Source organism: Sorex fumeus, unplaced genomic scaffold (genome assembly GCF_029834395.1).
Source record: "Sorex fumeus unplaced genomic scaffold, SorFum_2.1 ptg000013l, whole genome shotgun sequence".
In the NCBI taxonomy this organism is placed as follows: Eukaryota; Metazoa; Chordata; class Mammalia; order Eulipotyphla; family Soricidae; genus Sorex; species Sorex fumeus.
Genome location: NW_026606070.1, coordinates 29,200,014 through 29,223,980, shown reverse-complemented (window position 1 = coordinate 29,223,980; position 23,967 = coordinate 29,200,014). Strand labels below are relative to the sequence as shown.

The 23,967-nt window shown below is 44.6% G+C and overlaps 1 protein-coding gene across 4 annotated transcripts in view; it reads left to right on the top strand.

Annotated features, from left to right (window-relative positions):
- Window positions 1–22,641, top strand: part of KIT (KIT proto-oncogene, receptor tyrosine kinase) — a 99,284-nt gene extending 76,643 nt beyond the window's left edge. For 2 of the 4 annotated variants that reach the window (XM_056111238.1, XM_056111237.1), the window contains exons 8-21: window positions 4,668–4,779; window positions 6,851–7,044; window positions 8,246–8,352; window positions 8,457–8,583; window positions 8,851–8,955; window positions 9,278–9,388; window positions 11,241–11,391; window positions 13,597–13,688; window positions 14,380–14,507; window positions 15,566–15,688; window positions 19,815–19,926; window positions 20,043–20,142; window positions 20,502–20,607; window positions 22,214–22,641. In XM_056111238.1, coding sequence (XP_055967213.1) covers window positions 4,668–4,779; window positions 6,851–7,044; window positions 8,246–8,352; window positions 8,457–8,583; window positions 8,851–8,955; window positions 9,278–9,388; window positions 11,241–11,391; window positions 13,597–13,688; window positions 14,380–14,507; window positions 15,566–15,688; window positions 19,815–19,926; window positions 20,043–20,142; window positions 20,502–20,607; window positions 22,214–22,342 — 1,697 coding nt within the window. In that variant the 3' untranslated portion in view covers window positions 22,343–22,641. The remainder of the gene's footprint in view (window positions 1–4,667; window positions 4,780–6,850; window positions 7,045–8,245; window positions 8,353–8,456; window positions 8,584–8,850; window positions 8,956–9,277; window positions 9,389–11,240; window positions 11,392–13,596; window positions 13,689–14,379; window positions 14,508–15,565; window positions 15,689–19,814; window positions 19,927–20,042; window positions 20,143–20,501; window positions 20,608–22,213) is intronic. The other 2 variants (XM_056111240.1, XM_056111239.1) reach the window with 2 other exon arrangements.
- The last annotated feature ends 1,326 nt before the right edge of the window (window positions 22,642–23,967 follow it).

The following is a 23,967-nucleotide window of genomic DNA, read 5'->3' as shown; positions in this document are numbered from 1 at the left end:
TGTAGAGTGACCCTTGGATTGCTTGTCCCCCGCCCCCAGCATCCCACAATAAGAGCAACAGCCATCACACACAACCAAGCCTTTTGCTGGCCTTAGCTTCAGTCTACTAAGCCTTTGGGTGTGAGGCCAGGAACCTGCAGTGCGTGGGATGCACCTTGACATTGGAGGTCCAGACCCTGTGAACCTGGTTGGCCCATCTGAGGTCCAGCCAGACAGAATCCACTCCGCCAGCCTCAGTTGCCCTCTGCTTGGGAGAGGAATCTGGAAAATCTGCACAATGAAGCAGCACTCGGAAGCAAGTAGGCCAGTCGGCCGCGCCACTTGGCAGCCCGGGCTGTTGTCTAACTGCGACCAGGTGTCAGGCTGCGAGGCTTGGACCTCACAGCACTTGCAGCCGATGCAAAATGACTAAAGAGAATGGATTCTGCCATTTTGAGCTATTTCCACTTTTTTAATTAAAAAGTGTTTTATAGGTTCATTATTAGCTACATGTTTGTTGCAAAAGTAAAAGAGAAAATAAGTCAGAATAAAATAGAAACTGTAAAGTAGAAACTACTCCTTGAGAGAGAACCATTGTTCATATGTTCAGGAGTTTTTTTTTCTGCCTTTTTTCCCCCCATTTTTTGCCTTTCTTTCCATTAGACTTAGTATTTAATTCCATTAAAAATCCATCGTGGGGGGCCCGAGTGATAGTACAGCGAGTGAGGTGCTTGTCTTGCACACGGCCAGCCTGGGTTGGATCTCTGGCACCCCAGAGATATGATCTCCCAGGCCATCTCAGTTGTGATCCCTAAGCGCAGAGCCAAGAGTAAGCCCGAAGTACCACCAGTGTGACCCTCAAAACTCCTTCATGGGGGAGGGTTGGAGAGAGAGCACAGGCTTTCCACACAGGAGACCCAGGTGGCACCCCCAGGACTGCAGTTCCTTTGGCACTGTGGGAGTGACCTCAGAGCACAGAACTGAGAGTAGCCTAAACCACTCCCTCCCTACAGACCAAGTTCCACTGTGCAGGCTCCGGAAGAAACCGAGACCAAAGCCTTGTGAGGGTGCAGGCATCTGTCTCCGCGCCATCCAGTCAGCTTTGCTTTGCTGCCTGGGTGTCACCTGCGGTCATTGGTCCGTGTGGGTCTCTCTGATGGTTCCTGATACCAGAGAGCCCCCATCGGGCTTCCTGCTGGCTCCAGGTGAATTCCTTTGGAATCAGAGTGACCCGTTCCATTTAGTAGGGTGTAGGCCTGCCCTTGGGTGTGATGGAGGAGCCGGCCCCAGGATGTTGTGTAAGCATGTTAGGAGTTCTGAAGTGCTGCCGGGACAGGGAGGATGAGACCTTGGCCTCGAGAGTTGGGGACGGCTTGGGAAAAGAAATGACACTTGAACAAAGTCCAGAGAGACCTGCCTTATGGCGCCTGCCGTCTCGAGCAAATCACATTCTCCTCGAGTTCTACTGGTTTTTTTCTCTGTTATGTCCTACTTTCCAGCCCCGTCCCATAGTTGCCCATGGTAATTAAATGAAATGTGCCAGATGGGTGCCTTCGCGAGACGATGGCTCGTCTTCTTGCTCTATTTGTGAAAACTGGCATTGGATCTCAGTTCTCAAGGATGCCCCTACCTTGAGATCGCTCCGGAGTGTCATTCTTGTGTATGTCTTGGCCAAATGGCTAGCCCGTCCTCAGGGCCAGGTTGAGTGACAGGTGAGTGTGTCACACGTATGGACCCTCTGATCCCTGCCAAGCCCCTTTGCCTGCAAGCGGCCAAGGGGCTGGAGAGGGGGATTCTTTAAAGATTTCTTTTGTCCGCCTGAACCTTCCTTCAAGGAAACACACCTTCCCAAGTTTCAGAAGCTGGCTGTCTCTCTCCTCGTCCTGACAATTTTTCTATCAGCTGCAACACGAGCGTGTCAGATTCTCCGCACGGTGGATGAGCCACCACATAGACCATATCAAACGGTTTTGAAGAAGCAAATGTTTAGGTCAGTTGAGAGAATATTTAGAGTAGCAAACACAGTGAACACAGTCGGTTAGCGAATGTTAAGTAAGCAGGCTAGGGATTTGGATAGAAGACAGCTATAATTAATAATACATTTATTTTTATTTTTTAAATTTATTTATTTATTGAATCACTGTGGGAAAAGTTACAAAGTTTTCAGGTTTAAGTCTCGGTCATGCAAATACCAAACACATTTCCCTGTACCAATACTTATTTTTCACCACGAAGAACCCCAATAAACCCCCCTCCACCCCTCCCAATGCATGTGAGGCAGATGAATTCTAGTTAACACTCTATCTACTTTGACTCGATTCATTGTTTCGACAAAAGATGCACCATTATTATTTAGAGTTTACACCCCCAAATCAGACATGCTGAAAAGGCATTGTGAAATAATTTGTTTTCTACAGCTGGTCACAAGAATCAAATGATTTTGGATTTCTGGTATTTTACTTATTAAGCCTAGAAGTATTTCTGCTGAGATTCAGATAGTTATGAGATTGGTTTCTGTGCTCTGGGGCCATGGCCGGGCCGGAGAGCCGCTTGTGGGGGGCAGCTCGTAACCTCGGTAGGGCATGAAAGAATGCCCCCCTTCCCATGAGGTTTCAGTCGCCCCATCACGACCGGCTCATACCTGGCTTTCCACAAAGCTCCCAAGCGTCTGCCGTCCTTCTTTCCAGAGGGATAATACATTTATTGATCACTGAGACTTTTTTCTTATTTGGAGGGAGGATGTTTGAACCACACCCACAATGGTGATCAGAGACTGTTGCTACCTCAGTGCTTTGGGGTCACTCCCAGAAGTCCTTGGGGGAACCAGGCAGTTGGGTGGATCAAAACCAGGACTCCCCCATGCTAAATCATGTGGTAGAACCTTTTGAACCATTCCTCTGGCTCTAATAATCATTGACTTTGTTCTTTTGTTTTTTGGTTTGAGGGTCACACCCCAGTGCTCTTAGGGCTTACTCGTGGCCTTATGCTCAGGAATTTCTAGCCTGGTGATGCTCAGGAGGACCATCTGTGGTGTTTGGATTGAACCTGGGTTTGATATATGCATCTGGGCAAGTGCTCTATCTACTCTTTTATCTCTGCTGCCCCTCATCTTGGGCTGGAGTGATAGCACAGCGGTAGGGTGTTTGCCTTGCACGCAACCAACATGGTGGACCCGAGTTCGATTCCTCCGCTCCTCTCCGAGAGCCCGGCAAGCTACCGAGAGTATCTCGCCCGCACAGCAAAACCTGGCAAGCTACCCATGATGTATTCGATATGCCAAACACAGTAACAAGTCTCACAATGTTACTGGACCCGCTCGAGCAAATTGAAGAACAAGGGGAGGACAGTGACAGCCCCTCATCTTAGTCCTTTGTGTGTTTCCACTCCCTTCATTCTATCACAGCGTCCTGTTATCCCCACGTTTCCCCAGGGGACAGAATCAAGGGCAGAGAACCAGTGGGTGTGGGCACCAAGGTGCGGGCCTGAACCCCACACACACCACCTCCTGAGTTCGGTACTCGGGCTCCAGCCAGAAATACAGTGCGAACCCGTACACCTCTATTTCCCCCCTCTCCCCCCAACTCCCACCCCTCCAGCAGAGGCTGCCAGTTCAGCTTCTTCACCCTCACAGGGTCAGGATCCTCCAAGTCTCTTCTCCCAAGATAGAAAAACTGAGCACAAGTTCATTTCGCTTTTGCTTTAGAAATGATCTCAGGAAGTTGCAGTGCTTCGGGGCACTCTTGATTGAATATCAGCTGATTTTTGTAGTTACACAGAAATGTCAAATTAGAGCATTCCTGCGGATACAATTTACTTCTTCAGTGATTGTGCTCAGGTTCAGAGATATGTATGAATAAAGCTCTCGGGGTGGTTTCCTCTTATAATTTTCTCTCCACGTATATCATTGGAAATAAAAACTGGTTGTTAAAAGTCTGTGTTGCCTTTGAGCCTTACGCAGATAAGATGTTTTAAGGTCTTTATCAGTGTCACCCCTTGTACCTTCCTCAAAAAATCCCAAGGGAGACTTTTCTCCTCATCTCACTTTCTAGTTTTGTCCATTTCAGTACATGCAATGACTTGACATTTCTCCAGCAGATGCTGTAACTCAATAATTCACTGCAGAAACTCTTTGCACAGAATTTCCACCTGTGGCGCAGGCCGGGCCCTTGGAGTTCGGAAGAGTTGTCAGTCAGCAATCTTTCTGATGGCCTCCCTGGAGATAGAAACCCCACTGGGTGGTCCTGTGACCTTTGCTTCAGAGAGCCCCACCTCAGGGTGGACCATTCATGCTGCTGGGCTGCGAAAACTTCCTGTCTCTTCCACCTGTGGGTTCACATTGTCCTTTATGAATGAACATCTTTTTTTGGGGGGGGGTAGGGGGGAAGCACACCTGGCAATGTTCAGGGATTACTCCTAACTCTGTGCTCAGGCATCACTGCTGGTGGTGCTCAGGAGACCATATGGGTTGCTGAGGATCAAACCCAGGTCGGCCGTGTACAAGGCAAGTAAGTGCCTTACCTTCATGAAGGCCCCATCTCCTTTATGAATGTGTTCTTGCAGGTGAGCCTCTCAAGCTTCCCGAAAGTTCTAAGGACTGGAGACAGAGGATGGTGGTGATGGGCGGAAGGTGTTAACTCTCAGTGAGGTTTCTCCACAGGCTGACACGGGCTCCTTCTTTCCCCCTGCAGCCAAACCAAGCATCCGGAAGCACGAGCAGCTGAACAGCGTGTTCCTGTGCGAGGCAGAAGGCTTCCCAGAGCCCACCATCGATTGGTACTTTTGTCCCCTATCTGAGCAGAGGTGAGGCAGTTATTTGGGGGCATAACTGATGATGTGTATGGGGAGGAGTCCAGTTTATTTCATTTCTGTTGTGTTTTCACATTGCTTCCTTCTGAAAGGCTGGGTTTTGATTACTCCCTCCACCCCCCCCCCCCCCACACACACACCCCTCTATCTGTGTGGCTTTTTAATGCCATAATTGAACTCTTTTCTGGGTAGACATTAATTTGATTTACTGGGGTGGGGGTAGGGGAGATCAATGAAGGACTTCTATTTGTGACGGGTTGTGGGGGATGGTATTATCTTTTTGGATTTCTCATGCAATTTCTAGCTCACAGGTAGGTCAAGCAATTTTCCAGAATGGAGTAATTAGGTTCCCACTCTATACGCGGGAGGTAATGGGGATGGGAAATGTGGCTGGAGTTTTCATGGAAAAATGACTTCAGAAGTTAATTGCCAAGTTACCAAAAAGTAATGATGGTGCAATTACAGCCTCCATATGGTGTTGGAAAGCAGTGTTGTTCAAGGAGCTTTGCTTGTTGATGAGGGGTCTAATTCCTGAGAAACCCACATTTTGGGGGTCTCCTCGCCCTCTGACTCACACTTAAACAAACCTCCCATTGTTCCTTGTACATCACCCGACTGTATGAAAATGGAATCAGTGCTGCCTATTTTTTTGTTTGTTTGTCTTTTTTTTTTTTTAATTTTAATTGGTGAAACACCATGAGGTACAGTTGTAGACTTACAAATTTTTGTGCTTGGGTTTCTATTATACAATGATCAAATACCCATCCCTCCACCAGTGCCCATTTTCCACCACCATGGATCCCAGTATCCCTCCCCCCCATTCCCCCCATCCCACCCTGCCTCTGTGGCAGGGCATTCCCTTTTGTTTTCTCTCTCCTTTTGGGTGTTGTGGTCTGCAAAAGAGGCATTGAGTGGCAATCATGTTCGGTCCATAGTCTACTTTCAACATGCATCTACCATCCTGGGAGGATCCTCCAAACACCCTTTATTTGGTGCTTCTCTGTTTGTTTTTTTAGAAGTCTGGTGTATATATACATCATAATGAAAGAGGTGGGGTAATAATAAAAAAATTTTATTTTTCACAAATGAGAGACCCTTTTATCATTATAAGTTGCAAGAGGTTCCCTGGGATGGCAGTTTGCAGTTAGTTTCAGTGGAATGGCATCTTTGGTGAAGGAACCAATGAGGAGGGCTTCAGTCACCTGGAAATCTCCTCACAGAGGTCCCCCTATGACTACAGCCTCTTCCTCCTCATTGAACAGGCATTTGTAGAGCTGTTGAGCCCAGTGGGCATCTGAGCCCTCACTGGATGTTGTGGGTGCTAGTGGACAAGACACCCCAACACCCTGGACTTGTGAGCTAACACAGGTTGGGCCTGCATCTAGACAAGCACTGTGTCTACTGTTTTATCTATTATTTTATGCTGTTGCCAGGGTATGTGAGCTAGAGCACAGGAAGAGGACTGAATTCCACCAGTCACAGGGAACCTGGTACAGAAACCAAATCACATTCTGGTTCCCCAGAATTTTGCCACTTGTAGATCAGTGGGTTCTACCACCTGGATCTGAAACTCTGTAGTCCTTGTTCTTGGTTTTTTTTGGGGGGGGGTTACATTTCTTCATATCCTCATTGACTTCAGTGCTTTCCTTCTGAAACACATCCTTTCATGATTAGCTCATTTATAAAGGCGTACTTCGTGCCAGAATACGTACCAGCCATCTGACTGTACTCAATTGCTGTTCCCTCGGAGACTCTTGGAAGGGAAGAGTTGCCACTCCCATTTCCAAATGCATTTTGGAGAATCTCACTTGCCTGACGGAAGTTGACAGAAGAGGCACGCTTGTGTCTGGATTCAAACCCACATCTCACTCCCACCCACCTTCTTCCACTCCCACGTGGGACCATTCTTTCACATTGTGCTTCTTCGTCATCAGACACACTCGGTTGTAAAGGGAAATGTCTGATCGCAGATTTCCAAATTCACTTGTTTTCAAGGAGGCCAGAAACAAAGCATCTCAAGTCTTTGTTGACCTTGAGCACATCTGGGTTGTTTTCTTCCACACAGATGCGCTGCTCCCACGGGGTTCGTGGACGTGAAGATCCAAAACTCATCCATGTCACCGTTTGGAATGCTTGTGGTTCAGAGTTCCATCGACTTCAGCGCCTTCAAGCACAATGGCACAGTAGAGTGTAGGGCTCACAACGATGTGGGGGAGAGCGCTGCCTCTTTTAACTTTGCACTTAAAGGTAACAACAAAGGTATATTTCTTTTTAATCCAATTTAAGGGGATGTTTAGTCTCTTGCCTGCCATGTCAGTCATGACTTTTAAGTCCATCCCATCCCGGGCCTTGCCATTTCTGGTAATACCCTACATTGCATTTTACAGTCATCAAACTAAGTTTCATTCTCATACAAGTCCATGTATTTTATGCAGTACTTTTAGTCTTGCTCTTTATATCTATATTGTGTGTGCACTTATGTATGTTGGCATAGGCACGCGTGCGTGTGTCTCTGAGATGAATGTATGTGTCCATTTTTTTCCCATGAAAGGTGAAGAGAAGTTAGAGTGGGATGCACTTTCTATAGAAATAGAAACCAGACAAAAGCAGTTTCAGTTGTGTGTTTTCTTCTTTTTTTTTAATTAATTCAGAATTTTAGTTAACCTTTTGTAATTTAGCACACTAAATTAGTGTGCTGAATTTCAGAAAATTAGTATTGCTTTTTTTTGGAAGTCGTAACATTGTGCTTAATTCTTTAACATCTTTAAAAATTTGATTCATGAATGACTAGTTCTCGTGAATTCAATGATCCTTCAGACAGATTGATGAATTGCTGTGAAGTTAGAAGACCAGAAAAAAAAAGGGAAAAAGAGAAAAAAAACGGTCACTTACAGTCTCAGGGGCTCAGTTTCTATTTTCTTGGCTTGCTAGAGAGAAGTGCCAAAAAAGCAGTGTGTTTTCAGTGTTAAGTAATGAGGGGGAACATTACATTGTTCTTCGATGTAGCTTTTTTTTCAGGCAGAGCAATGAAGAACACTTTAGATTACTTTCTTGGTTGTGACAGAAATTCCTGCTCAATGTAGAACATGTAGGACACTCAGGAAAACATAAAGAAGAAAACATAAACCATGCACAAAAGAAAGTTCTTAAATGTTGTCCAAGATGGGATTTCGAAGGTCAGCGTTTATGCAGCAGTTAGTTTCTTAACAAACAGCCTATGTGAAGGCTTGAGCTATCGGAATCTCAGCTCCTTCCTGAGAGCCACCTGGTTTCAGTTTGCTGTTGTCCGAGATTTGCTTTTGAATGGCAAGAGTGAGAGATTATCACCAAGAGACTAACATGGCTTTGAATTCTAGCCTGGGCTTGCAAGAGGGGAGGTGGGTGAGTTTGGGGTTGGGTGGTTATGGTCTAGTTCCCCTTGGCTTAGAGCAGTGATTCTAACCTTCCTCTTTCATTTTAGAAGAAATCCATCCCCACACCCTGTTCACGCCTCTGCTGATTGGTTTTGTGGTTGCGGCCGGAATAATGTGCATCATTGTGATGATTCTTACCTACAAATATTTGCAGGTGACCATTTAAACCATTTAAGTGTTTTCTACCCCAAGTACTGTCCTGTCGGAAGCCCTGGGCATTGAATGAATGACGATCTACCTCTGCTTTTCTCCTCCTAGAAACCGATGTATGAAGTCCAGTGGAAGGTTGTGGAGGAGATCAATGGAAACAATTATGTTTACATAGACCCAACGCAGCTTCCTTATGATCACAAATGGGAGTTTCCCAGAAACAGGCTGAGTTTTGGTCAGTATGAAACTGTGGCTTTCCAAATAACCCTTTTGTGTTTGCATAACAATGACTTTGGGAACCCTAATGCTTCTGCTCTCTGGTTCTCCCCATACACTGTTTGCTGTGAAACTTGACTGCCTCTCATAGAGTTGGCACCTGGCACATTCCCAGGAAAGTTCCCTAACCTGTTCTGTCCTTCCTTGGTTGAGTCTTGGCATTGTGTGAGGGACCCTGCCACACCATCTCTGCCATGTAACTTCCTTTGCTTCTTCCTTTCTACAGGGAAAACCTTGGGTGCCGGAGCCTTTGGGAAGGTGGTCGAGGCCACTGCATATGGCCTGATTAAATCTGATGCAGCCATGACTGTCGCAGTGAAGATGCTCAAACGTAAGTTCCTGGGGCTGAAGTGATAGTACAGCGGGTAGGGTCTTGCACACGGTCAACCTGGGTTTGATTCCCAGCATCCCATATGGTCCCTTGAGCACCACCAGGAGTAATTCCTGAGTGCAGAGCCAGGAGTCACTCCTGAGCATTGCTGAATATGACCGAAAGAGTGAAAAAACAAAACAAAACAAAAAAAAGTAAGTCCCTGTGGGCCTCTGCCTGCACACCACATCCATTTGCCAGGATGTGCAATTTTCATTATTCTTGATGAAAACAAGCTGTTTCTGAGGTTTTCCCCTTCTTTCTTTTCTCTTTCTTTTTTCAGCAAGTGCCCACCTAACTGAACGAGAAGCCCTCATGTCAGAACTCAAAGTCTTGAGCTACCTGGGAAATCACATGAACATTGTCAATCTCCTTGGCGCATGCACCATCGGAGGTAAAGCCACAGCAGATTTTACTTCCTTCCTGTTATCTGTCAAACTAGCAGATGAGCCATTATTCATGTTAATAATGCTTGATGACAATTTCTTTTTTAATTAATTTTTATTTATTTTTTTTACATAGCCGTTCATGTTTGGAGTTCAGTCATACAGTGTTCCAACACCCATCCCTCCACCAGTGTACATTTCCCAGCACCAGTGTCCCTAGTTTCCCTCCCATCACCCACCACTCCTCACCCCCTACCCCTGCCTGTCTCTATGGCAGTCACCTTTCTTCTCTCTTTTGAGACTGTCTCTTTTGCAAGACCACTTATCCAGGTTGCTGTTAATCTAGATTCTGCCCCCTCTACTGCCTCACCCCAAAAGTGACTGTTCTCAAAAGTCCATATTTCGGTTTAATCAGCCTGGGTGGGACAACCTAGGATACCTCTGATTACTGTTGGGTTTATTAAGTCACCATCCACCACATTGACTTCTTTCCAGAATAGTTCATTGTCTGCGCAGAATTTTTCCTTTATCTAGCAGACTTCATGTTTTGCTGGATTATATTCCGTCATCATAGGGTTGGTGTTTAATTTCATATCACAATTTAAGATAAGCCCCTAAGCCAGTTATACCAGCCCTGAAATATACAAAAGACGAGGCAAACATTGCTATGCAGACTAAATGTCCAGGGGCTGAGCAGTGATTCACGGTAAGGGCACTTACTTACCTTGCATGAGGCCAACCTAGATTGAATCTCCTGGCAGCCCACACAGTCCCTTGAACACCGCCAGGAGTGATTCTTGAGCACAGAGCTGAGCACCTCTGGGTGTTGCTACAAAGCAAAGCAAAACAAAATCAAACTAAATGACAATTCCTAAGGGTTCATTGGGCTTCTCACACAAGACTTATGGTCTGTTTCCAGAAAGAATTTTGTTCTAAAATAACCTTTCTCAACCTGGGCCCTCTGTATCTTCACAAAGGGGCCACGGATGAAAAATCTCATCATTGATTGGGGGAGGGCAGGACCGTCAGAAGGGCAGGCAGGTGATGGCATGGGACTAGGAGGCTAATCATTAGGACAGGGGGCTATGGGAAGGATAAAAGGTCACAAGGGGCCACAGTTGGAAAAAGGTTGAGAAACATTCAGGAGGAACAAAGAGACCTAAAATGAGCAGTTCCTTGAGATCTGGAGGGAAGCTTTGCATTGCTTTATATAATTTCATAAAATATTTCCTACCGCTGCTTCACCACGTCATGAATTAATTGTTCACGAGAGATTTCTGCTCATGTTCATCGGTTGCCTAATAATTTCTGGGCTGTAGCTTAAGACGTTCTGAACACCCCTTTTAAAAATTTCCCAACCTGTGTACTCTGAACGCAGGTGATGAGATGCCCTATTAGTTCAGCTTTTCACCCCCTCTCCAGTCTTGTCTCAGCTGGCTGTTCCATGTGATTGGTTTTCCTATTATGTCGCAGTTTGTATTCTTCGTCATTTCCATAATAACGTTACTGGGAGGGTGTGAAGGCCTGCTGTAAACAGAAATGAATCAAAGGATTCGTGTAGGAAGCTTGCTAAATAGTACACCGTTTGCAACTGCTCATTCCTACTTGTGAAACAAGCAGTCAAGCCTGGCCCCAAGCACTTAGGCATCACTTAGGGGGAAGGAGAGATTCTTGTTTAACTCCATGTGCCTCTGTGAAGCATTAGTCCTAGGTCCAGTCCTCAGAGGTGGGCCTTGGGCCTAAGGAGGCATCTCCTTTGAACCCGAATGCTAATGGCCATGATCACCGGGGGATTTTAATGAGCAGGCAGGATCCTCTCTGCAGCTTACCTCTGTGTCACCTTTCCCTATATGCTTGTAGGTCCCACCTTGGTCATTACAGAATACTGTTGCTATGGTGATCTTTTGAATTTTCTGAGAAGAAAACGCGATTCATTTATTTGCTCTAAGCAGGAAGATCACGCAGACGCCGCACTTTATAAGAACCTTCTGCATTCAAAGGAGCCTTCCTGGTAAGACTGATTTACATAAACAGTCAGCTGTTGACAGGCAGTTCATGGGGTCAGAAGGGTTTGCAATCAAGGCTGATTCTTTCAAAAAATGAACTAAGGTACTTTGAGGTGTAGGATCAGAATTATTAAATCATTTGAATGTGATTAACAGTTTAGCAAGTTCAAATGGTGTTTTTAAAGATTCAGATAATGTTAACCTTAGGTGTTTGTTGACATTTTTTTTTTTTTTAATTTCTCCCCCCACCCCTGTCTTAAGTTTTAGTTAGTTCTCCACTGAATGAATGCTGGACCCATTCTCTATTCTTTTTGTGATTCTCTTCCATGTCTGTGGCATTTACACAGTTGAGCCAGTGCTAGATGCTTCTTTGAGATGCTCTTTAGAGAGAAAATGCAGAGACCTTCCTTTGGAACCTTTAATAGGGAGTAGCAAAGAGTTGTTGTCATCCTCCTCTAAATTATTTCTCTGTATCTTGCCCTGTTTTTATACACTTCCTCCCATAAAAAGGCACAATTGCTCTAGACATCTGTAAAAATTTTGTCCTGGGCCAGCAAGATGCCATTGTAGATTGAGATACTTGGCTAGCTTTTGTTGAGGCCTGATCCTGTGTTTTGTTTTGGTTTTTGTTTTTTTGAGTCACGCCCGGTTGTATTCAGGAGTTACGCCTCTGCACTCAGGAACTTCTCCTGGTGGTGCTCAGGGTACCATATGGGATGCCAGGGATTGAACACAGGTCAGCCACGTGCAAGGCAAGTGCTCTCCCTGCAGTACTATCGCTCCGGCCCCCCAACCCTTTGTTGAATCCTGTCACCACATAGTCAGGTGGGGCCCAGAACCAAACAACAACAAAGCCTGTACCTTAGCTTTCTCTCTTCCGTTGTGGGTAGCATTCTGTATATAACACGTGAAGAGCCTCAAGTCCCTTGAAGATTCATTTGTCTAATTTCCAATTAGATTAGAATGTTCTCTCTGCCATCCTTGCCAGTTCTTTCTGAACGTAAAAATCCACCACTTAAAAATTGGGGACAAGTCACATACTCGTTGTGCCCTGTGCCTCATGAGTCACACTTCTATGACTGGGTAGTAGATTTCTCTCCTCTTCACTCACTTTGTCCCCAACATTTTGGGATGTCCAGACTTTGTCTCTTAAACCTATCTTCCGGTCACCCTAGGATTTTTTCCATACCTACTGTTGATAGGTGGTCACTTCTTAGAGCCCTTTTGTGTTCCTCTGTCTCAAGTTTTCATCCCCAAGTGAGGCTTCTTAATTTTTTTAAAAAAATCCTATAAACTTGAGTAGGACAGAGTGTTCAGTTATAGTAAAAAGCATTATAAACCACCTTTTGTTAACTTTCCCTGAACATAAGCTCTGGATATGAATATCTGAGTCACTTTGCTTTGCTTCTGAAAACTTCACTCCATATATATATATATATATGTATATATATATATATATATATCTTAGGGAGAAAAAAAACTTGACCACATGTATATTTTTTTCAGAAAATTGTGGCCTAAATGTTCAGTCCTGGGAGGTGTTCTTTGTGCTTTGGGGGTCCCAGATGGGATTGGAACCACCAGTGCGCTCGGAAGGAGGTTGTTGTCATGGTGTTTCTATGCTAATCAGAAGCAGGAAGTACTAGAAATCTTGAAGACTCTTCCAGCCAAATGTTGAAATGTTGCAGATTCAAGAGGTCCAGATGGTTCAGAAAATCATCCAAATTATTGGTGTTTATCTGAACCAACTTGATTTTTTTTTTCAAACCTTCTCCCATCAGTCGCTATATGTTCACGATCACTGCCTTCCTCCCCGACACATCTCAGAAGCTCTTATTCTTTTGTCTCTTTTCTCTTTCATCTTGTCTCTTGGGGCTAATTTAGAGAGTTTGAAGTAATGTGGGATAATGTTTTTGGCTCTCTGATTCCCACTAAATCCCTGGTGTCAAAAGATGGTAACTTTCTAACCGGACTCCCATCAATGATTGAACACAGAAATGGAAAGAACCTCTAATTCCTGGGGATTGGACTCTAATGTTGAATATTAACTACTGTAACTGTATGAAACTCAGTTCTCTTCAGGCGAACTTTGTCAAACTTCCTTCAAATATAATCAGCCTATTGTTTTGACAGCTGCCCCCAGCATGTGCCACCCTGACCCCATGTCCCATTTTATCCCAGTCATAACCTAATGCCTGTTTCTCCCCCAGCAATGACAGTACTAATGAATACATGGACATGAAACCCGGAGTTTCTTATGTTGTCCCAACTAAGACTGACAAAAGGAGATCTGCACGAATAGGTTGGTACCTATCAAGCAATAAAAACAAGTGTGAGTAATGGGGTTTGCTCATGCCACTGTGAAATATATAACATCTGTGGTTGTCGCTGTAGCACTGTAGCACTGTCCTTCCATTGTTCATCGATTTGCTCGAGCGGGCCCAGTAACATCTCCATTGTGAGACTTATTGTTACTGCGTTTGGCATATCAAATACGTCACGGGCAGCTTGTCAGGCTTCGCCATGCGGGTGAGATACTCTCAGTAGCTTGCCGGGCTCTCCGAGAGGGGCGGACTAATCGAACCCAGCTCGGCCGAGCTGGCTGCATGCAAGGCAAATGCCAAGTTTACTTATTTAGTAAACTCATGAGCATTGAAGCAAGGGCAAGTATTATTGAATCCACCATCCTCCTACAGATAGGAAAATATTGGAATATCCCTTATAAGTTTGGCACATCAAAATATATCAAGGATGTATTTTTCAGACACAAAATAAAAGATTTGGGATATCCTTTTCCCCCCGAATATGATCGTTAGCACAAGATGCGCGGCAACAATTATCTCTGTGATGTCACACAGAGGGATCACCTTTTGGGAGATTGTCTGCCAGATTCCCATCAGGTTATTCCGTAGCAGTCCTAGGTGTGGTCTTTGTTGCCCTCTTTCACCATGACGTTTTTAATTGCTAAGAAAATCCCCCTCCTCCCCCACCAGGCTCCTACATCGAGAGAGAGGTGGGGCCTGCAGTCTTGGAAGACGATGAGCTGGCCCTGGACCTGGAAGACTTGCTAAGCTTTTCTTACCAAGTGGCAAAGGGCATGGCGTTCCTTGCCTCAAAGAATGTGAGTGGGAGCGATCCTCAGGGGAGGTCTTTACAACGGGCACCGAATGGAGCCTTGTAGAGCCGCAGTTCGAATGCTGCATGTCATTTTGAAGTGGGGGTAGCCAAAAGCAGAGGCAATTTTGTTTCTTCAGGTTCCCACGGCTGTCTCTTGAAATTCTGGTCTTCTGTATAAGTTTCTTTAAAGTGCAAGCCTGTCAAAATGAGCGCTCTGTGAATTTTTTCTTTTTTTCCCCTTATACGTAATGAGTGCATTTAAAATATTTAGATTCGGGGATCTAGGAGCTGCTCTTAGAGAAGAGATCATTATTTTATCATTAAAACAGTGGGGTGGGCACCTCATGGAGTTGCTGTGGTTCGGGAAGCTTATACTTGAGTTTGATTGAAGTTAGAGCCCAAATATTGTAGGAAGATTTATGAAGTGAGAGACTTGGGAACAGAGTAAGCATTTGGGGAAAGGATGGGGATGGGGAAGGAATGATGGAACCTAACCAAGGAACTTGGTTTTTTACAAGAGTGAGAGGAATTCCCTGCAAAGTGGGTTAGAGCTCCTACCCTGAAGTGTCATTGGTGACATTTCCAAGTAATTAACAAAATATATGAGATCTCGTGGCTGGGAAAAAAAAATTTTAAAAAAGGAGCCTCTTCACTGTGTCCTTGGCAGATGTCAAATGGAAGTTGCAAAGACATTTGAGAAACTATAAAAGGACATTCGAAGACAAGCATGCGAAATGAGTTTAAAAAATATGATACGACTATTTATAATGTATTTTGCTATGAATGAAAGCAGTCCTACAAAGAAAGAAAGCGTTTATTCAAGTTGGTTTGGAAAATGATTATAGTAATTACAGTCCTAACGATATGAAACACAGAATTTGAGCATCATTCAAGGCGTAATTTAAATATTTATTTTTGGTGCACCGAATAGTTTAAATGTGAAGCAGAAGTATTGGATTTTTATAACATAAGGAGCACCCTAGTATTAAACACAGTGTTCACTCTTTAAAAAATTTAAAATAAATTTAAATGGTTTTCTTTTCTTCCCCATTTTTCTAATAGTGTATTCACAGAGACTTGGCAGCCAGAAATATCCTTCTTACTCACGGTCGAATCACGAAGATTTGTGATTTTGGTCTAGCTAGAGACATCAAGAATGATTCTAATTATGTGGTCAAAGGAAACGTGAGTATCCCTTCTCTGCTTGACAAGCCAGTGAAAGGTTTTAGTTTCCAGTTTTTACAGGGATTGTTTTTTATGATTTTCCTAATGCAAATCCTACCTTTGTGATACTATGCATTGGAACAGTCAAATTAAGTGTACTTCAGCAGAATTTGCATGGTATGCTGAACATTACTACAACTAACATTCCGATAATAGAATTTCTAATTCTAATTGTGTAATTATGGGGCATACGAAGGAAACAGAAATAGCCTTAATTTTCATTATAGCCCTAGAATAGCAATGAACTCGATTTTGTTCAAGTGAAACAATGCGGACCTGAAGGTCACTGCAGGGGGATTTTCTTTGAAGAGTGACAAGCTATGTGAAAAAGATGAAAATCCCAGATAATGCGCAGAATTAGGTCTTTAGAATATTGGAGCATATAATCAATAGTGGGCTTATTAAATAATTAAGCTTATTATTAAGCTTATTAAATAGGTTCCTGAGCAATAACTGGTTTATAGAACTTAGTTTTATTTCAGAATGCTTTATTTACATTGCCAGTTTTCATGATGTCATTAGAACAAACCCTTGGCATTGGGATGCAGTGTTTTTGTATTTTGAATGTTAGGGAAAGTTAAAAGCACACTGTGGCGTTTTTTCCTGCCCTGAGATGACAGAGGTTAATAGAGGTGAAAACAGGCCCATGTTTTCCCAGCTCTATTCCATTGATGAGGGGAGCCACATAGTCCTGTGTAGATATTCTTATCTGTCTATTTTCCCAGGTCTGTTTTTGCAGTTCAGATGTATTTCTGGAGGTAACTGTTTGTGTCCCTCATGATAATGTCATATTTTCTCTTTTATCACTATGGTCTTTGGGGTAGACTGACTTAGCTTGGTTTTTTAGAATTGTTCATGGATTTTCCTCTCAATCAAAATGTGCACTTGGGGGCGGAGACAGGGGAGGGAGAGCACTCTCATTAGTGCTCAGGGCTCACTCCTGGTGGGGCTTGGGCAACCATGTGTGTGGTGTTGGGGATCAAGCCCTGCTTGGCAGCATGCAAGGAAAGCACTCCACCTGCTATACTACCACGCCAGTGCCCCCAAACATGACGTTTTAATAAAACTCTCTCGAGGCTAAGATTTCACCACCAGGGGTGTTAATAAAACCAAGTCTCCTCCTTTTTGGAGAGTATTCCAAGTTTAAAGGAAAAATGAAAGGTGATTCTTTATCCTGGGCTCTGAATAATAACAAAGGACCATCTTGGCTTCCAGACCCAGATGAACTTTGTTCAGATTGGCTCCATCACTTGGTACCTATGTTATCTCTCACAAGACTTCCCAGTACTTTTGAATCTCCCTTCTCTTGGAAATAATACTGTCGCCTATCTTAAATAAGCTACAGTGTGATGACTCATGAGTTAATAGTGAGTAGAACCATGCCAGGTGAACTAGCTGCAGCTAGTACTCTGATTAGCAAGCATTATTCTGACCTTTAGAGATGTCCTATTTGAAACAGATAATCATGGTTGTGGTCCTGTTGTAGCTACGGAATCACTGAACATTAGTTGGTGGCTTTCGTTGGAATTGACTGGATGCATTAGGCTCACCAAGGTTGCAGATGGTAAACTTCTGCTGAAGTCATTTGAAATAACTGGTTACAGGTGATGCTTTCACGAGACTTATGGAGAGTATGTGGGCACATTCAAAATAAGAGAGGGTGGGGGCTGAGAGAGTACTATATGGACCGAGCTAATACTTTTCGTATTAGCTGGAGCAATAGCATAGCGGGAGGGCGTTTGCCTTGCACTGACCCAAGTTTGATTTCTCCGCCCCTCTCGGAGAGCCCGGCAAGCTACCGAGAGTATCTCGCCCGCGCGGCAGAGCCTGGCAAGCTCCCCGTGACGTATTCGATATGCCAGACACAGTAACAACAAAGTCTCCAATGGAGATGTTACTGGGCCCGCTCGAGCAAATCAATGATCAACGGGAGGGCCTTTACCTTTACCTTTACCTTAATACTTTTCGTACAGTACACTCAGATTTGATTCCCAGCATTGCCTGGTCTCTGGCTCTGCTGAGTGTGCCCTCCCTCCCTCCCTCCAAACCAAAACAAGTAGGCAACTCTCAGAGCATAGTTGCCCTCAGATTTAGATCATAGTCATCTGATACCTCCTCGTGTTCCCACTGGGTTCCTCATCATATGTATCTTACAGTCTGGCGAAGCCTGTGATTTCTTTGCCAGAACCGTTTTACAAATGCATAAAATAAAAATACATAGGTTTTTTTCCAAGAAAAGCAGTTAGATTGAAATACACGTATCAAAATATTAAAATGTAAATTGGTGATATATTTTTGCACACACTTCTTCACCGCACACCAGAAAACTTCACATTCTCGCTATTTATATATGTTCCAAGTCTTTGTCCAAAAGCCACTATCATTTCAAAGTGTTGATAAATTTGAATGCTAATCAAATGAAACTAGCTGTCTGATTCTGGCTGGCGACCAGATCAAGTGATCGCTCCAACCACTCTTGCTTTCTGACCGTCATTCATAAGGTTAAAGAAATGCTGAACTTCATTTAGAAGTTAGTGAACAAGAAAATGTGATTTCCTCCTCTCCTCCCTTTCCCTCGGGTTCCTCAGCACCTTGATCTGAAGATAGGAAAGATGCCTGAGGAAGAGCTCCTATAGGAACTTGAGTGCAAAATCGAGGCAGGAATATTGGAAGGCTTTTTTTTCTCCCACCGAGCCCCCCAACTAAAATAACTTTTAACACTGAAAAAAAATTGCCCTCCCAGTTTTCAGTCCTAACTGGATTAAAAGAAGGAATGATTTTGCTTTTTTTATGGTAGATTAAGAAGCAAGAACTCAGAATGTCCTTAAGAGGAATAGTCATGGAAAGTTTGCCTCGATTTGAGCGGAAAGTGTTCAGGATGTGAAGTTTGGAGCTGTTGAATTTAAACCCCAAATCTGCCACTTACCACCTTGAAATAGTCAGAACCATCAGAAGCTCCCTGAGACGTTTTTGGGTACTTATTATGCTAGGTAATTTTTCAGGTCTTTGCAAGTCAGGCAGTTTGTGCTAAGCTCTTTTCCCCACATTCTCTCATTGAACCCATGAAACAACTCAGTGACTTTGGAAGTATTTTTGTTTTCCAGAAGATGCCAAAGCATTACTGATGGCCATTTGAATGATCTTTCCAAATACATTAGTAAGGGACAGCTGATTTGCTATCCCTATGAAGGAAAACCTAAACTAATGTGAGAGAAGAATGGGAGTTAGCAGGCCAGGCTAGTCCAGAGAAAGCAGCTGAGGTACTCAGTCCTGGGGTGGATAGCCCTTTTTTTTATGGTTGTCACTGCAGAGCTAACCAACGCATCTAGAAGGCAGGATGGACAGGGAAATGAGGAAGAAGACAAAAGTCGGAAGGCAGAGCTGCATTTTTTATTTTTTTCCTAAAGTTGCCGCATAGCACATAAAGCAAAATATGATAGCAAAATAAAGTCCCCATGTCTCCACCTCATTACACAGGCGCTGGGCAGTAGATTCTCACTGTGGGCAGCTGTGTGTCTAATATAGTGGGAAGGAGAAAACAGACTCTGTGACAAATCTCTGCTACTCAAGGCCAGTGGTGCAACTGACGATCAGAACTCACATCTGTCTGTGATGTCTGTGCTTGCTCTTAACCACCTTAACCATGACTGATCCTGACTGATCCCATGTCCCTATCTTTAAGATGGTGCTTAGTACACTTGCAAAACCATGTAGGTCAGGGGTCTCTGGGGTCAGAGGGAAAAGGTCTTTGTGAGATAGTGGGCAAATTCTCACCCCCTCTCTACTAGGAGCAACAGGTATAGGAAATATGTTTTTTTGTTGTTTTTGTTTTTTGTTTTTTGGGTTACACCCGGCGATGCACAGGGGTTACTCCTGACAGTGCTTGGGGGACCATATGGGACACTGGGAATTGAACCTGGTCGGCCACGTGCAAGGCAAACACCTTACCTGCTCTACTATCGCTCCAGCCCCTGGAGATAATTTTCTATTTGGTGCTGTGGTGTAATATTTGGTGTTTTATTTGTTTTTTTGTCTTTGAGCTTTCTCATTTTTTGAGCTGTATCTGTTGTGTGTGCTTCCATTGCAGGCTCGGCTGCCTGTGAAGTGGATGGCACCCGAAAGCATTTTCAACTGTGTGTACACGTTTGAAAGTGATGTCTGGTCCTATGGGATTTTTCTGTGGGAGCTGTTCTCTTTAGGTAAGATGATCCCTGCCAAAGGCACCTTGATGCTACTCAAAGCAGAAGCTTAAGGTTAATCAGTGTCCTGCTCGCTGAGGATGAATGTTGATTTCCAAACTTTTTTTGTGTCTCAGGGAGCAGCCCCTACCCAGGAATGCCTGTGGATTCTAAGTTCTACAAGATGATCAAAGAAGGTTTCCGAATGCTGAGCCCCGAGCATGCACCTGCTGAAATGTAAGGGTCCGAATCACTTTCCTTCCCAGGATGTTTCCCCTTTTTCTTTTTTTTTTTTTAAAGACAGAAACCCAGATGTTGAGGGTTTCTGAAATGTCATTTGGTTCCTTTTTTTATGACAAATACCCACTCTCTTGTCCCCCGTTCAGATATTACTTCTGCCTCCTATTTTTATGGTCTATTTTCATGGTCTCACCCAAAACAAAACTCTTTGGGCAGCATTTCCTACAACCAGTGTTTGATTATATGCACGCATCATTAGAGAGGTCCAGCCACAGAGTTCTGGGAGGAGTCCTGAGCTGGTGGCCATTGAGGAGCAAGGCTCTGAGTCATGGCCATGTCCGGGCCTCTTCTTGTAGGTACGATATAATGAAGACTTGCTGGGATGCCGACCCCCTCAAGAGGCCCACCTTCAAGCAGATCGTTCAGCTCATTGAGAAGCAGATTTCAGACAGCACCAACCATGTGAGTGTAGCCCACTTTCTCTTGCTTCGGGGTAGCTCTTTTCTCTAAAGCTCTGGACTTGGTTTGGGGTGATGGTGGAGGGGAAGGGGCCCTAAGCCATTGATGCTTAAAGGATCATGTGATACGTGCAGTGCTAGGGATTGAATCCAGGACTCCTGCATGCAGAACATGTTTCTAGTCTGTTTAGCCATCTCCCTGTCCTATCTACAGCATTGAGAGTCAGGACTCAGCAACTGGCTCTCTTCTCCGAGGCTTTGGGTCTAAGTGGAGCAGTGGTAGGGCCCACCTCACCCTCTCCATCCTAAACCAAAGCAGGTGTGGGATGAGGGTGTGGCACTCAGAAGCCTGGAATTAGACCTTTCCATAAGGATTTGCTTGATTTCCTCCCCAGCCCCAAATGCTGGTCATGGGATCACTGGGTCATCTCTCCCATGTCAGGTCACTTAGTCTTTGGAGGGTGGGCTGATGTGCATGAGAATAAACTCCTATATAGAAGAGGCGGCTTGTATCCAAAGTAATGTTAGCCTCCAGCTCTGAGCATAGCCAGAAATGATGGTGCGTCAGCTCACAAGTTAGAGAAAAAAGGAGTTGTTTCAAGGGGAGAGATCCCCTGATTTGGCGAGTAGAGCGGAACATTCCAAATTCAAATTCATTCTTTTCACTCCTGCCTTTAAGGAATTAGTGATCCTTACTCTGACTTGGATTTTAGCCTTTAATTGCTTTTCTTTTGAATTGTGTGCTGGGAATGCTCTTTTCTAAGTGCATATACTGCTGACAGGGGTCAGGTGACACTCTGTGGGCCTCAGGGGCTAGGCCTTACTTAGGAGTGACCCTTGGAGGTGCTCCAGGGGCCATATGTAGTTCTGGGGATTAAGCTGAGGTCAGCAAGATGCAAAGGCTTGTCACCATTTTTTAATATAGCTACAATCAAAATGGAGATATGATTTTACATCTTAAAAAAAATCTCACTTAATCACAAATGTATACATTAAGCAGCATTTCCTAACTAAGTGCTTGATTCTCGGCAGAAGACTGACAGGATCATTGATTCTTGAGCAAAGGACACTAATCCAATTTGTAGTTGGCTTAGAGAAACTGATAAACCTTCAGAGGTTTCCAAACTAAATGGGACTTTTTACCCTCTTCTTTTTAGAAGAAAAAGGAAATCAGTATCCTCACCCCTTTTGGAACCTGCCTTCTTTCAAAAAACAAACAGAAAATACCCCTTCACTGTATCGTCAAAGGTTACACTCTCCACTTAGATTTGCCCTAGGACACCCACCCTTCAGGGGCAGGGAGGCACTGCCCTCCTGGGGGAAATAATGGGTTAACTACGGTTTGCTCCCAGATACGTGCCATAAGGAAAGCACTTTACGGGGTACGGCGTCACTTTCTCTGCCTTCAGATCCTGGGCAAAATGAGGGATCAAGCAAAAGTTGTCTGTTCTTGGACCAATGATTGTGGTTAGGGCACTGAAGCCCTTTGAAACCTTCTCCTCAGAAGAGTCTGGGCCAAGTTGCATGAGCTTCCACTACCACACACTATCCCTGGGTCACCATGTCCCTTGCGGGTGCCGATGCATTGATTGTGAATTTGTTTTCCTCAGATCTACTCCAACCTGTCGAGCAGCACCCCCAACCCCGAGAGGGCGGTGGTGGACCATTCGGTGCGGATCAATTCCGTGGGAAGCAGCGCCTCTTCTACCCAGCCTCTGCTTGTGCACGAAGACGTGTGAAAGGAGCGAGCACTTGGGGGCCAGGGGGCATCTCTGCACACCAGGAAGTGCCCCACCCCCCCTTCTTTTGCATTCTGTAATGATTGTTATGTTTTCCTTCAACTTGCATCCTGCTCCCAGGTAGTGGACACCCAGGGTCCTCAGTCTTGGACAAGCACTTTTGAGTGACCTTTTTTATTTCCACTTCTTTTGTGTTTTGTCATTCGCCGCCCTCTTGTTGCAAGAGCCGAACTGCCTACATTCCCGCTTGCCAAGTAGCCCTGCTGAAGGGACAAGTAGATGACTTGGAGAAGGGGAAGGGGCAGGGGCGGATAGGAACTCAAGTCCTTGCCAAGTCTTCTCCAATTTCTATTTGGAAAAGAATGGTTGCCGGTTCATTTGACTCACTGACAGGAGTGGCCTTCCGCTTCGTAGCCATTCCTAGAATTAGGATGATGCTGAGAGATGAGATGCTGAAATGTAAGCCCTTGATGAGGGGGTTGGGGACATTGTTAGAACCACAGGCAGAAGTCTGGTACTCTTTGGGCTTAAGAAATCTAGTACTTCATGGTGGGAAGGAGAGATAGGCCATGGGGAAATGCTCCTTGAGCATGAGTCAAGTCTTGCTGCTATGCCTGGGCCTTTGTACTACTGACCTGGTTTCTAAATAGAGTTCGCAGTTTCAGAGCCGCCTTGGAGAGATGATCTCCCTGGTCGGCCTTTGTATATACTCATCTCTTATGTTACACGTGTTCTTACATTGAGAGGGGCTGGGCGAAACCCTCAAGGTGTAGTTTCTGGCTACTGCTGTGGCCTAAGTCGGCTATACATTAGAAGAAATTCGGAGTGGGCCAAGTTGGAAGGAAACCGGTAATGCTTTTTACACCCCCCCCACCCCCGCCCCGCTTTAAGGGAAAAATATAACTGCCAAGCACAATGTTAACAAGAAAACTTTTGTAGCCAATGAACTTGTTCCGTCAATGACCCAGAACGAGCCTACCAGCTTCAGAAAAGCATCATGTGCAGTGAATTGATGCTCCTTAAAACGTTTCTGGTTTTTACTGCATGACTTTGGCAAGACTGAGGAAGCTGTGGCATGTTGTCCTCGGTCAAATTCTTCTGTCATAGGAAATATGAGTTAAGAGTTTTGCTACCTTTGCAGACGACATGTCCTGGACACCAGGCCAGTATCTATAGCTGTGTGTGTGCTTGCTTGCGTGCGCGCGTGCGTGTGCGTGTGTGCGCACTCACATGTGCGCACACATGCATGTGTGAATGCTTGCAAATCAATACTGGGTGAGAGCTTGCTCTTGCCCTGAGCCCATGAGGGTACTTTAGTACCCAGGAACTAGGCTTTCAACTCTCTTCCCTCACTGTCTAGGAAGCAAACCAGAAAGTCACCCAGAGTGTAGAGGAAGCAGAGTGATTATGTATCTGTTTACCTGCAGTAAGGGTCTCTGCTGTTCCACTCGATATACTGTACCTTATTAATGCTCCTCTCTAACTGAAACATACTGAAATGTTACCCTTTAAGCTGTAGTCTGGGTATTAGAATTTAGAATTTATCCCCTCCTCTTTTTTTTTTGAGTACTTTCCAACTCTAAGGGAATCCATGTGTCCACGGCCAGGTTTGTGTGTTACCTTGC